At 38.6% G+C, this 14,263-nt stretch overlaps 1 protein-coding gene across 1 annotated transcript in view; it reads left to right on the top strand.

The window, feature by feature from the left end:
* lrp6 (low density lipoprotein receptor-related protein 6) overlaps positions 1-8,471 on the top strand; it is a 176,269-nt gene extending 167,798 nt beyond the window's left edge. The window contains exons 19-23 of the mRNA XM_070900416.1: positions 1,257-1,367; positions 2,516-2,746; positions 4,610-4,746; positions 5,422-5,519; positions 6,278-8,471. Of these exons, the coding sequence (XP_070756517.1) occupies positions 1,257-1,367; positions 2,516-2,746; positions 4,610-4,746; positions 5,422-5,519; positions 6,278-6,560 (860 nt within the window). The 3' untranslated portion in view covers positions 6,561-8,471. The remainder of the gene's footprint in view (positions 1-1,256; positions 1,368-2,515; positions 2,747-4,609; positions 4,747-5,421; positions 5,520-6,277) is intronic.
* The last annotated feature ends 5,792 nt before the right edge of the window (positions 8,472-14,263 follow it).

Raw genomic sequence — 14,263 nt, 5'->3', positions numbered from 1 at the left:
CCTATTTCTTATGTTCTTATGTGATAGAGAGAGGTTAAGGTACTTTTAATTTGCCATGTACAGTGTTGAGGAAAAGGACATGCAGAGGGAGGGTGAATCATTGAAGGCTGCTGTTGAGTGCTATTTTCAGGACCCTGGAAATGAGTCTCCTCCTATATCTGTGTTGGGAAATTGTCTTGTGGTATTCAGAGGGGTGGAGTTGGTGGTGGAACTCCTAAGGGGAATGAAAGATAAAGATGTAATGAAAGGTATGTTAGTTTGCTAGTGAGCTGCGCCATCATGTGGCAGGATTTGGTTTGCACTCCAGAATTGCAAAGCCATAACCTAGAAATTTGATTGTGCCGGCTTGTGCTCAGCACAGGGAAACGATCCCTCCGCTGGAACAGTTGGGTCCAAGAACCACCCAGTAATGGGCCTCGGGCCTCATTAACAACAGACCAGCAAGCTCCAGATACCTACTGGGCTTTCCCAGACAGCTTGCCGGTGAAGACCTGTGGAATTTCGGGGCATGACAGCGACCCCCAGAAAGATCTTAAGGGGGTGAGGAGCATTTCAGTGAAAGGGAGGGGAGGCTGGCAGAGGGGCAGTCGGGAAACTGGAATGGGGGAGGGCAATCAAGAGGGAAGAACTTCTGGTCCTCCCTGCACCACAGTATATTTTAAACGCTTACTTTTCTGGTGGTGGCCTGCAGCAGTTGCTTTAAGGACCGCTAGTTAGGCTGCATTTAGATTTAGTTTTCCTGAAAGCAGCTGACCCGACACTATTCAGGACAATCCACTTTCACCAAGGGGCCCTCAAACAGGCATTTGTTCCCTTATTTGCATATGCGATGGGTCAAACACTATTTTTTTGCCTATACTAATATGGCGAGTGGTGCGCTTCTGGCTCGTAAAGAGCTTGCACTTCCTTCTCGCCATGTTGGAAGCTTAGGTGCCCATTTAGCGCGGTGCCATTGAGTTTCAAGGTCCATGAATTTTCCAATCTCGTGGCCTTATGAGAGCTGGATCAATATATTCCACTCTTGGCTAACCTCTGGCACCTGGGGCGGTTGAAGGGGTGAGCAGGGAATCTAACCTTTTTATTTCTTGCCAAACCATCGTTTAGTTGAATGTTGTGGTGGTAACTCGAACATATCGGGGAAAAGTTGCAAAATATTTTACTCTTTTAAATTGCTACATATTTGAGATGTGTTCTGAACCTCTCCATTATACCTGACCTCTCGGCAAAGTAAAATCTCTCCTTCTGTTTCTCCTCAGTTCTATGCCCCATGGACCAGTTTCGATGTGCCAATGGCCAGTGCGTTGCCAAACATAAAAGATGTGATCGTAACAGTGATTGCACTGACAATTCGGATGAAGTTGCCTGCTGTAAGCTTGTACCAAATAATATATTTGTATAACAGGATTCTGCTTGGATACATTTGCGTTGTTTACTTTAGTCAGCAAATAATGATTCTCTCCTCCAATTTCAGACAAGGTTGTGCAATACAGCAAGAAAAAAATTGCTCTATTTATTTGGGTGGGGGTTTGTTGCAGATTCTCAATAGATTCAGGGCCATGTTTCTGGTACTATGTTCTTGTTTGACAGCATTGGGAGAATGTATCGGGCAATCAGAATCCAATTTGACAATATTATACAGGTACTAGTTTGGTTCTCTCATCAAGGCAGATAATAGGAACCCACAGATTAAACAAATACTGTGAATATTGCAGAGTACTCTTGAGTACAAGATTTGTTTCCTGAAAGTTGTTGACTAACCAGTTCCCTTTGCAGTTGTGAGACACCATTGCTAAACCAATGTATTTAGAAGATTTGAAGCTTTCAAAATAAAGTTGCTGTCGGATATGAGGGAGAACCATTTGAAAATAAAAAAGATGGGATTGAAATGGGAGAAGCGAAGAAAATTTGACTTAAACAGTGGTAGTTTGGCCACAACAAAAAGTGGCAGTTTAAATTTGACAGCAGGAGAGAGATTTACAGTGTGTGTATGTGGGGAGGGGAGGGAGCATGAACAGCCATTTGTGTAACTGATGGTATTTTTAAAATTTTACATTTGCACATTAGAAATAGAATTTTTGAAATTGCAGACTGAGTTTCTCCCTTGTAGGTTTTTCTTACGGTCCCTATGAGATTATCATCTAGCTGAATATTTTAAACAAATTACCACAGAAACTTAGTGATCTTTTTTTCTTGAACTACTTTTCACTTTGTTTCTGCTTTGCTAAGTTAGTGAAATGTGGAGCCCAGTGAATTTCAGTTCCTCTTGAGAGATTTGCTTTTAATTATTTTCTGTTTGCTTCTCCTTTTTGAAACTAAACCCAGCACTATCTATTTAAATAAATGTATTGAAATATATCTTTTCTTTTCCTGAACATACTTATGGTAAGAACCAATGCACACAGGCTGTAATTATATACTCATTTAATGACAACCAGATGTAACTAATTTAGCTCCTTGGTCTACTGACCAAGCATATCATCCCTTCATAATATGCTTGTTTGTTAATTTATTACAGATCCCACAGAGGAGCCTACCCCTCAACCTACAAACACCATTGGTTCAATTATTGGTGTGATCCTCTCTGTCTTTGTGATTGGAGCTATGTACTTTATCTGCCAACGTGTTCTGTGCCCACGGATGAAAGGCGATGGAGAAACTATGACAAATGATTTTGTTGTGCATGGATCTGCTTCGGTGCCTCTGGGTTATGTACCACATACTAACTCCCTCCCAGGATCGCTGCAAGGTAGGGATACTTTATTATGATTAAATGCTGAAACTTGAGGCCTTACTGTGGGATCACACTGGGAAGCTATAATTATGTAGTTATTAATCAGGCTTTTCTCTCTTTAACTGTTGCAGCATTTTGTTTCCTTTGCAGAGACTGCATTTTAAAACAGTTTTTTGTTCTTGTTTTAATTCCTACTTTACATCAGTTTAACCTGTGTTATATACCTGTATAAGAAAAACAAGGTTAGCTTGATAACTACAGCAGCAATAAATTTTGATAGCATTTTGTGCATTTTACTGTTGCCACACTTTCTTACACTAGTGCCATACTAAGGTTAGCCTTTATTTGCCTATTATCCCTCTTTCTCTCATTGACTGCTCCAGGTATATGGTTCCACAGAACATCCTCTGGTGCCACACTCTTGTGGTGTGACCTTGGACAGAGACTGTTGGCAGACTATTCAATCATGGAGACAGTGTCGCCACATCTGATCTTGTCCCACGCACAAGAGGCCACTGCTTGGAGTGGGATATAGGGCTGGGATTTTCCTTTCCCTAGCCCAGTGGTGTTGAGATCAACTGTAGCAACCCTACAGCAACTCTTGAACCTGGTGCTTCTTTGTATGGCTGTATTACGTGCTGCCTTTATCACCAGGGCCACTACAAAATCCTAGCTACACATCCCGCTCCAACCAATGGCCTCTTGTGCGTGGGACAGGATCAGATGTGGTTGCACTGTCTCCATGATTGAATAGTCTGCCAGCAGTGTCTCTGCATGGTCACATCTCGCGAGCATACCAGGGTTTTCATCTTGTAGGTGCCAGAAGTCTGCTGGAGCACAACTGATTACAGCCCCTACTGACAAGTGAGAATCGCCAAGCAGTATCTGTGGGAAATAAATAAACAGCTCATCTTTTTGTAAACTTAAATGCCATTATCGAACAGTTCGCTAGTTTCAACCAGTTTTTAAAAAAAAATGCAACTACAGTCAACCAGTTCTCCGTGCACACCTTTGAGCATACACGTGAAGCTCTCTCATCATCCTCCTCCTAGGGGTGTGAGCGGGCAGTGTAACTGATTTCCCATTCTTGTACTATAGCAATAACAACTTCCCTTTATATAAAAGTGCCTCTGATATAGTAAAACGTCCCAAGTCACTTCACAGGAGTGTTATCAGACACATTTTAACACTGACCCACATAAGGAGATATTAGGACATGTGACCATAAAAGCTTGGTCAAAGAGGTAGGATTTAAAGAGCGACTTAAAGGAAGAGAGGGAGATGGAGAGGTTTTGGGAGGGAATTCCAAACTTTAGGGCCTAGGCAGCTGAAGCATATCCATCAGTGATAGAACGAAGGAAATCGGGGATGCACAAGATGCCAGAATTGGAGGAGCACAGAGATCTCTTCGGGTTGTAAGGCTGGGGGAGGTATCGGTATCGGTATCATACCAGCAATGGCAATATAATTTTAGCATAAAGTAATACAGGGCTGCATAGTGATGGAGAAGGTACATTTTTTTTAAAACTTGCCACAGTTTGCAGGACACCAATGACCACCCCAAATTCCCCATGCATACAGTTTCTGATCGTGGCCTTGTGGTGAATGGGGAACTAGGGCAATACTGTGGATGATTCACCCCAGATAACACGTAGACCAGCTAGTATCTGCTTCAAAATTAACTAATGGGGCGAGGCTGGGATTCTGAAAAAGAATAAAAAGGGTAAAATAAATAATACTTATTGAAGGAGGGAAGGAGACACAAGATCTTATTGAATGTATCTGCAGTTTTAAATAAAATTATGAATTGTATAAATATATTTGACAGATTGTATATGATTTAATGTAATTGTTGGGTTGTGTTTTCTTTAATTGTAGGTATGTCCCGTGGCAAGTCTGTGATGAGTTCCCTGAGCATTATGGGTGGAAGCAGTGGGCCTCCGTATGACAGAGCTCATGTTACAGGGGCCTCATCCAGCAGCTCCTCGAGTACAAAAGGCACTTACTTTCCTCCTGTAAGTCGACAGCTTAGTTTTCAACTTTGCTTTGTTTTTCTTTTAAAGAATAGTCTGAATTTAACAAAAGCAAATGTCTTTCTTTGTATTTAAAAAACAATCTTCAACCTTCAACATTCCTTTATCTTCATTCGCTCCATATTTCTGCTTCCTGAATCTGCATCTGTACTCCCAAGTTATGTGAAGGAGAAATTTGTATTGTTTTCGTTAAAATTCCCCTGACTCCTGAGGGCTGCAGTGTAGATTTTCTGGGAACAGATGCCAACAACACTCCAGAGCCTTGTACAAGTGGCGATGTTTCATGTGTAGCATGTACAGCGAGTATTGGCAGACTGTCTGACGAGGAGTGCATCATAGCTGATCTGTTCCTGTTCTCACTTTGCATCTACACACATGCATTCTGTAGCAAAATGGATATAGTGGTCAGGGGCAAGCACCCTGGGTGGCTGAATTTTTGTTTTGTCTTCTCTGCTCTCCCCAAGTCCCAAGCTTGGGAGGACTGAGACAGTTGCTTTGTTTCCATCACTTTCTTAGCTGAGATAAGCCAATGCAGCACAGATTGAGCTGGAAAATTTGCGTAGCTCAGTACCACAACACATGGGCCATTTACCCACTGTGAATATAGCTTTTTAAACCGCTTATCTGGACTTACAGTTTCCTTTTCTCTCTCCCTAGATATTGAATCCTCCACCTTCACCAGCTACCGAACGTTCACATTATACCATGGAATTTGGTTACTCATCAAACAGCCCTTCTACTCATAGATCATACAGGTAAATGGAGACCACACGAGATGGAGATTTTACTGAATGCACTTAACCACAATATCATACTATATTACTTTGCAAACTGCTAACAGAAACCAGATAAAAGGATTTTTTTTCCTCTTTGGATGTAATTGTTTCCTGTAGTTACTCTGCACCTTCAGTGTAAAATTTCTGGGAACTTTGAATGATACCTGACTATCTTTTGATCAAATGTGTTGGAATTTTGGTTATTTACTTTGCTGACTCATCTGACAGTAATAAAAAGACTCTTGTGTAATATACTAAGAGCAGTTTTCTACATTGAATAGATTACACTAAAAAGTCAAACTTCATTACCTTACCTTTTGTGAGGTTAAATTGTAATCTGGGTATTTTTGTGCCGATACAATTTGCTTCCTTTTTATTTGGAACTAAAATGGCTTCTCTAAATATAGTGAGTATAGTGTGAAGATAAACTAGTTTATTATAATATAAGTACTGTTTCATTCAGAGACAGCTGATTTTCTAAGCTGCTAATTGTTTTGTTACCATAGTTGCATCTGGTTTAATTTAGGGTTTGACATTCATGCTTAAAGAGAAATGTAAGGAGTGTTTATCCTTCCAATTTTTTCCACCCTTTTTAAAAAAAACTTTAGTTTGTATATTATAATATGCGATCATCCATTTTTTTGTAATATATCTAAATTATTTTAACCAGTAAATTGAAATCATCATTACTCTACCAGCAAGTTGATATTGATATCTTGTACTTTTCCTGTCTGCAGCTACAGACCATATGCTTATCGGAATTTTGCTCCACCCACTACGCCTTGCAGTACTGATGTCTGTGACAGTGACTACACCCCCGGGAGGAGAATTGCTACAACAAAATGTTATAGCGATTTGAACTACGACTCTGAACCTTTCCCTCCGCCTCCAACTCCACGGAGCCAATACCTGTCTGCGGAGGAGAACTATGAAAGCTGCCCACCATCTCCTTACACAGAAAGGAGTTACTCGCACCATCTTTATCCACCTCCTCCCTCCCCATGTACAGACTCCTCCTGAGCACCAGCCACCATCTTTGCCTACTGTAAATAATTGTTAATATGAAGAGACTGCATAAAAGAAATACTAAAGAGGGGAGATGTGATTTGTACAGTGAAAATAAATTAGATGGGATGGGAAGGGAAATGAGTTGCAAACAATTTGTACAGTAGAGAGGATATTTATATATTTTCTAACAGCACCTGCTGGTTGTGCCATAAAAAATTTGTAAAATTTGTACAAACAAAAAAAATCTTTTTTCACATGCAAACAAAAATGCCTTAACCCAGGGAAGCAACTGTACCTAAGAAGAAACGATAAAAGAAAACTAGCACACACATTAACAGGGCACAGGATACTGGATGGAATGCAGCTCCAGTGCCCAAAGAGAATCACAGTGCGTTCTACAGCGAAAACAGAAATGCTAACAAACAGTCTTCAGTTTCCACCAAGAGGAAGACAGCTGCACAACACTGTTACAGAATTGAAAAGAGACACTCATGGAGAGCTGGCATGAGGATTTTTTTCTTGCATTTTTGTACAAAGCTGTTTCAGCAATGCTCAGTTGAAGGAGAGTGCATGTAGAGTCACGTACTGAGATTCTTGTCACACCAGCGCCAATATTGTATACAATTTCACAGCGAAGCCAATATCAGCCACTCTGCAGCTATAAAAGCTGAGTTGTGCCATGTGCTCTGAAGCTACACCACACCCTTGCTGCATAGAGGCAGTGTAGGGTGGGAGGGAAATCACCTTGATTTAGCTTCTTTGTAGTGAAAACCATCATTATTCTAAAGCAATGTGGGGACAAGTGGTGGAATAGTACCTGTGACTTTTTTTTAAAGTATTTGACCAAGGGTAGAAACCATGCCCTGATACCTTTTAAATTCTTACTCAATAAGCTTTTAACTTCAGTGCCCACAAATGTTCTGAGTGTATTTTTATACCACATATTGTGTAGATAACCTATTTATAAGCTATAAAATAACCTTGTATTAGATTTTCTGTAAAGCCTGTCCATATATCCTTGCAGTATGTTCATGTATAGTTTTATTATTACACTTTATGCCTCATTTTATTTTTCTATAAAACATTAGTATAAGTGTAATGACAATCTCAGATTTTTTTTTAATAGATGGCCAGATGAGTTTATTTTTTCCCTGTTTTAAATGTAATTTTTCCACCATCAGTTAAGGTACTGTGCAAAATACAGAAATCAGCTTTATATACTGCATTGTATAAAAAAAAAGGTACATTTTGTAGCAAAGACTGAATACTTTTAATGGTCCTTATCATTGACGAGTCCAGTGGATTGAAATCCTGTTGCAGCCCTTAAAGATGTTGTTTCCAGTATTCAATTATTTAATTTAGTTAACAATGTTTTCCACAAAATACTTGGATCAAAGCATGCATAGGACATTTTGTACATGAGGATTTTTAAACTGTCTGCTGCTGTATACATGGTGCCAGGAACTCCTGGTATATTTGTCCAGGTATACTTCTGAGTGATAGTAGAACTCTGTGTGCCAAATTCTGTTACAAAAAAACACCATAAGATGGTGTGTGTCTAAAGCAAACAACCTTGTTTGGAAGTGAAGGATCTGGTGCTGCTGAATGCATTAACTGTAAACCTCTACATTTTTTTTGTTTTGTTTTTCCTCCTGCTGTCACTTGGGGCTGACAGTCTTGTTGTGTACCATGAGCAACCTCCTGGTACCAACATGCTTTGCAAGGATGTGTTTATATTAATGACCAACATTTGGTCAGTTCTATCCATTTGCCTAATAGCATCCTCAAAATGTAAAATAAGTGCTTTACCTGTTTAAGCTGTTTCAAAAAAAAGAGAAAAAAAGCACCTTGTACAAAGCCCTTTCCGTTACTATCAAGTTAAGTTGTAACAAATGAAAAAATTGATTTTTATAATAAAAGTGAGACTGAAATCTGTGTTTATTTTTTCCACGAAGACACCAAAGAAAGGAGCAGAAATAAATGCTATTGAGCCAGAGCTAAATTTCTGGAGGAGCTGATAAAGTACTGTATCTCATGGGTTCATCCAGTTTTGGGATTATCTACTGAACATAATAGATTTTATAGGGTCTGGGAAGCAGAATTGTTTGTTGTAGTATTAAATTAATAAGTTTGTAATAGAAGGGTTGTCACTGTATTCTGCATATTGATGACTGAAGATGTGTGTAAATTTAGAAGCATTTTTCTTGGTATTGGTGCATCAAGTGCCATCCATAAGGGAAAACCTGAAGGCAAGTCAGTGGGCTACTGGTGTCATTGACTGCTGTTACAAAAGGGGTATAGCTAAATTTAACAGTAATCAAACAGCTTTTTATTTGAATACAAGACATTGTTAAAAGCTGTAACAGCTTCCAATAATTCAATTGGCATAAACGGCCAGAATGTGAAGCTAAAACAATTTTTAAATGCCTGGACCCTAATGTGTACAGGTACAATGTCCGGAATCCTTGGGATGGAGTCCGTGCCGGGTTTTCAGTTTTTCCAGATTTCAGACAAGAAAATCAATAGTCTGAAATCCGGAATCCTCGACTGAATCCGTGGCGGATTTTGTGTTTTACCGGATTTCGTACCTTGATGATCATCAGCTCCGCACTGATTCCCGCACCCCCCTGGTTTCTTCTTCCCTTGCTACCTGATGTCACCATCTTGGCCGCCTCTAAAATGTCTGGTTTTCAGACAATAATTCTGGATTCCAGGCAACTCCAGCTTGGATGCGCAAAATGTCTAGATTTCGGACAATTCTGGTTTTCAGTGTTCTGGATTCAGGATGTTGCACCTGTATTACTATCTTTAACTACTTCATGCCTATTGACAAATGATATTTACAGATTCATTAAAACTGACTGGACATGAATGTACAACGTTCACAAGAACAATGTCAGGGATGGAAAACTGCAATTATGTGGGAAAACTTGAGTTCCTAAGACAATTTCCATTGGAGCTAAACAAAAAGGGGATTTAATAGAGGTTTTTAAAAGTTAAAGGTTGGGGAGTCACTGACAAAGGATTATCAATTTTAAATAGTCACAAAGTGAGGAGAGATATAGGGAAAGTTCTTTACATTGGGGGTTGTTGGAGCAATGAAATGTTTTACTAGAGGGAGTGATTGAGGTTGAGACCATTGCATTTTTTAACTGAAAATCGGCAAAATATCGGAAGCAGAGGAAAATGGTGCAAGATTAGGGTAGTGGGATTAGCTTTAGATTGTTCTAGCAAAAAGCCTGTACAAACTTGCTAGGTTGAATGGCAGCCTTTTGTGCTTTAGATTTCTATGATTCTTTGGAAATAACTCCTGTACACATACAAGTTCCACACGTGTTAAATTTCATGTTCAACAGCTTAGCATTGAATATATTGGAACAATTTTATTTCAAAGCAAGCCATGGCCAGTGCAGAAAGTACTGTAAAATCTCCCCATGTATTTATATTGATTTGATTTCATCCCTCTCCAGAAGATTTGGTCTGCTGCCTTGAAAATCCTAATAAATGGGGAATAAAGTTGAGATTTTGGCCAGGGACAGCACTGATAGCTGTAAATTTTTCATAACCTTTCATAAAATTGCTATGTTGCTTTAACAGTTTGAAACTCAATATTGGCAGAAAATAAATTGTTACTTGGCTTTCACACGAGCAACTGTTCCAGGGAATAATACTTTACTGACTGAAAATTATTATATTTGGAGAGCCAATAAGATGGAGATAAAAGGTTAATCTAGCAATAGGAGCACAATATTATTAAAAGAGAACGGATTCAATATAGTGGAGGGATACGGTACAGGGTGGGAAGAGGTAATTAAGAGTGGTAAGAGACTCGTGTGGAGTATAAATATCGGCATAGACCAGTTGGTCCAAAAGGCTTGTTTCTGTGCTGTAGATTTTAAACCGTATTCAGTGATCTATATAGTTACATCAGTGGTACAAACCAGGTTATTCACTGCTTTGTAATGTTTATAGAATAACCCAATAACCTAGAGGAAGCTAAGCCTTCCAATCCCTATTGTTTTTTTATAATCTATACAAATATATCCAATCTTTTTAAAAACTTACTAAACTTAGCTAGCCATATGCCTGACATTGTGGTGCAATGTTTGATGTAAATATAAAATATTTAATATAAGAAATAGGCACCATCTCCCGTGGTACTATAGTTGACATTGAGAAGTCCTCATTTAGAGAAAGCAGAGGAGTCGACCCGTAACTATTACTTCAGCTAGCTTAATGCTACACCAACATGCATCTGTAAATTTAAAAATGTAAAAGCCTATATTATGATTGTCATACAGTAAGCATTTTTTGTTACTGATTATCATGATGATGCAATACAATCAAGGACTTTCCTCAAAAATGCTGTTGTAAAACCTCATTGTTTTACATATACCAATAACTGCTGTGCCAGACAACACAGGATACAATAGTTCCAGTTCTGTAAGACAGGAAATTGTATGGTTTTTAATAAACAGAAAATGCTGGAAGTTTCGGCGGGTCAGGCAGCATCTGTGGAGAGGAAGCAGAGTTAACTTTTTGGGTCGATGAGCCTTCATCAGAACCCGAAACATATTAACTCTGCTTCCTCTCCACAGATGCTGCCTGACCAGATTCCAGCATCTGCAGTATTTTTCTTTTGTATGGTCTTTATATCTCCCATAAAATATCTATTCTGTTGGCATGTGATCTGGGCTGTAGAGAAATTATAATTAGGCATACGGTTTAAGCTTTGCCCTCTGGTATTAATTTGTCCGCCTCCTGATTACATTTACAGCATGCAACAACCCAGCTGTTCTATTATATTTTCCACAGCGTGAACCTCTTATTACTGCAACATTTTAGAATTTGGTTTTCAGGAAAAACACAACTTATTTAAGTCCCTTCAGCTCATGTTAGTGTTCAATGTTTTGATCTTCATTTTAGTCAGTAAAATGAAAACTAAATATAAAAACACGAATTAGATTTTGCACAGCAGAATTGTTCAATATTTCTGGCACTATCATAACTTTTTACTTCAGCTTGGATTTTTAGCAGTAAATTCTGAGGATGCATTTTTTCAGGGGTTTTTTTTTGCAAAAAGCTACTGGAAATCTTTGCAGAATGCATTTTGAGAAGTGTGTGAACCTACATGTTTGAGGTCAGGTGAAAAAACACTTGTGAATTTGTAATTCATTTAAGTAGAATCTGTAGATTTTAAGCATTAAATTAGAAAATTAGCTTTCAACTACAGTATCTCCTGTTGGTTGAAAATCTTTGGCTAAAATGGAATTTTTGCAATAAACTACAGTTTTGCTGCAGTTAACTCCATCCCCCAAGCCTCTTAAGTTTCGGTAAATAGCAGTTGTGGAAAACTACATTTAATTTTGTGCCTGGATGGAAACCAGGTATTAGAAGAAATTTCTCAAAGAAATATAATTGTACCTTGCTTGATGCTATGTTTTCATCCACTAAGGCAGCCAAATGTGATCCGAGGGAGAGGGGCAGAGTGTGAGAGAGTTGGGCAGGGTCTGAGGGAGAGCTTTGGGATTTTTAAAATGTCTAATAACACTGCATGTTCCCACAAATATTATTTAATTTAACGGGGGCACTCCGAAGTAAGCTGCTGTAAAAACAACTTTGGAAAAACGTTTTAGTTGACAATTTGTGCTGATTAAAAATTGTGTATTTTGATCAGCACAAGCTATTGATTCATTAAGTCTGCTTTACTTCTGATCATCTACATCAATAAGCTTATTTTATTTTGTATTTGCATTTACATTTCTCTTCTCTCTAAATCTATCAGACTATCATGATATACACTATCTTACTCTCCCCTATTTAAAATAGCACTCTTGACATCTTGAATAATCATCTCTTTTAATGAGTATCAAATTTAGTATCAGAAATGATAATACATGTCTGGCATTCTGCCTGATGAAGTGAATTATGTGCTATTTGAAATTCTATTCGAGGCTGGCTCTCACTCGGTCACTAATGAGTTAACAAAGTTAGTCACGCTCATGAATTAAAATGATTGTCATGATTCAATGTGTAGTATCCTCTATAAACATGCAATTTTCTGTAACAGTTTGCCATTTTCTTAAGTGGTTTATACCTACTGGTGATTTTGGTCCTCAAAAATACTTCGATTTGTTCCTTCAACTTTGGATAGATTTTTCTACAAAAACCAAAAATACCAATTTCAAATGAGATTCAAATGTTGATGGCTTCTGTGGTAGTTATTTCAAAATGATTATTTCTATTTATAGACCAGGCTTACAAAAACCGTCCTCAGTATTCAGTTATAGTACAAGAGCATGTGGAAATCTAAATTATTTACTACCCAGGGTTAGAACAGATGTTGGTTAAAATGTCTTCTTATTAGGGACTTCTAACTGTAGGACTCTCAGCCCGCTCAACAATATCTTCTTTAACATTCTTAAATTTGTTAAATAAAATGAAACCTGTTTTACTTGATGATTCATTTAAAGCAACACTAGCATTCAGCTCTGAAGTTGTGTACATTGCCATGTATTGTGTGGTTTTGTTTATTTATGATCCTGACACAGGAGGCGATGGAAATAAGTTCTCCTGAGCAAATGGGGCTTTGCCTTAATAAAGATTACCTGATGATGAGCCTTTTTTTCTTTCATTTTTAGAAATGAATTTTTAAATTAAAAAAAAATGAAAGGAGAGCCATATGTTCATTTTCATTTGATTTTTTTTTAAAAGTTCTGCTGAAGTCTAATCGTCCAGGGTCAGGTACAATGATCGGTATCTCTTGCTTCTAACCCTGCATCATAAGCTGTTATTAAATTGGGTTCAGACTGCAGTGGAGACACATACAGGACCTATAGTTAATTTTTCACAAGCAAATAACCTGCACTGCCTTGATGGTTAGTGGATAAAGACGCAATCCTTGGTTTTCTGAGTTAGCTGAGCCCAGCTGGGGAAACTAGGGATGCTATAATATGCCTACTGGTCGTTGGAAATGGAAATGTCAGCCAGGGTTCAGCTCCAAACGTTGCTTGGTGAGATCATCATCATCATTATCGGCGGTCTCTCGAAACGAGGGTGACTTGCTTCCACGCCAAAAAAGGGATGAGTTCACAGGTGTTTCAATGAAGGACCTAATATTCCAGATCCCGAACTACATCGTGAAGGGTGGAAGATGCCTGTGCGTGGATTTTTTTTAACGCGTGATGGCCGTTGCACACCAGCCACCGCACGGACTTGACAAGAGCTAGGTTTTGGACCAGTGGCAAGGATTACCCAAGGTACTGAAGGGCTGCCAGCCTGCCAATGCTGTAGAGCTCAATCCCAGCAGGAGTTAGCATTTTCAGGAAAGGCAAGGAGAAAAAAGAACAAATATTTCCCAAGTTGTAGATTTTTTGCACTAAATGTGTTTTCTGTTCCTCTAAAGACACGGTCTTTCTGCTATTTTTTATTTTGTGTTGCTTCTGCTTTCCTGAAAGTAAATTTTTGCTCATAAATTTATGTAATCCAGAATATTGTAAATTCAGCTTGTCCTTCTGTTTTGCATTTTGATTCTTTCTAATCCACAATTGGAAAGTACTGATACGATGCTCATTACATTGAAATACCTTTGTTGCAAATTATGAACAATGCTAAAATAAAAGGAACAAAAAAAAAGCAGTAGGTGCACTTGCTCCTAAAACAATGCAAGTTTATGCCCTGCTCTGAGGAGTGCTGCAACATTTTTCAAAGCACTT

This window comes from Pristiophorus japonicus, chromosome 15 (assembly GCF_044704955.1).
Source record: "Pristiophorus japonicus isolate sPriJap1 chromosome 15, sPriJap1.hap1, whole genome shotgun sequence".
Taxonomy (NCBI): Eukaryota; Metazoa; Chordata; class Chondrichthyes; family Pristiophoridae; genus Pristiophorus; species Pristiophorus japonicus.
Note: the sequence above shows the minus strand (reverse complement) of the source record. Positions and strands in the feature narration are given on the sequence as shown.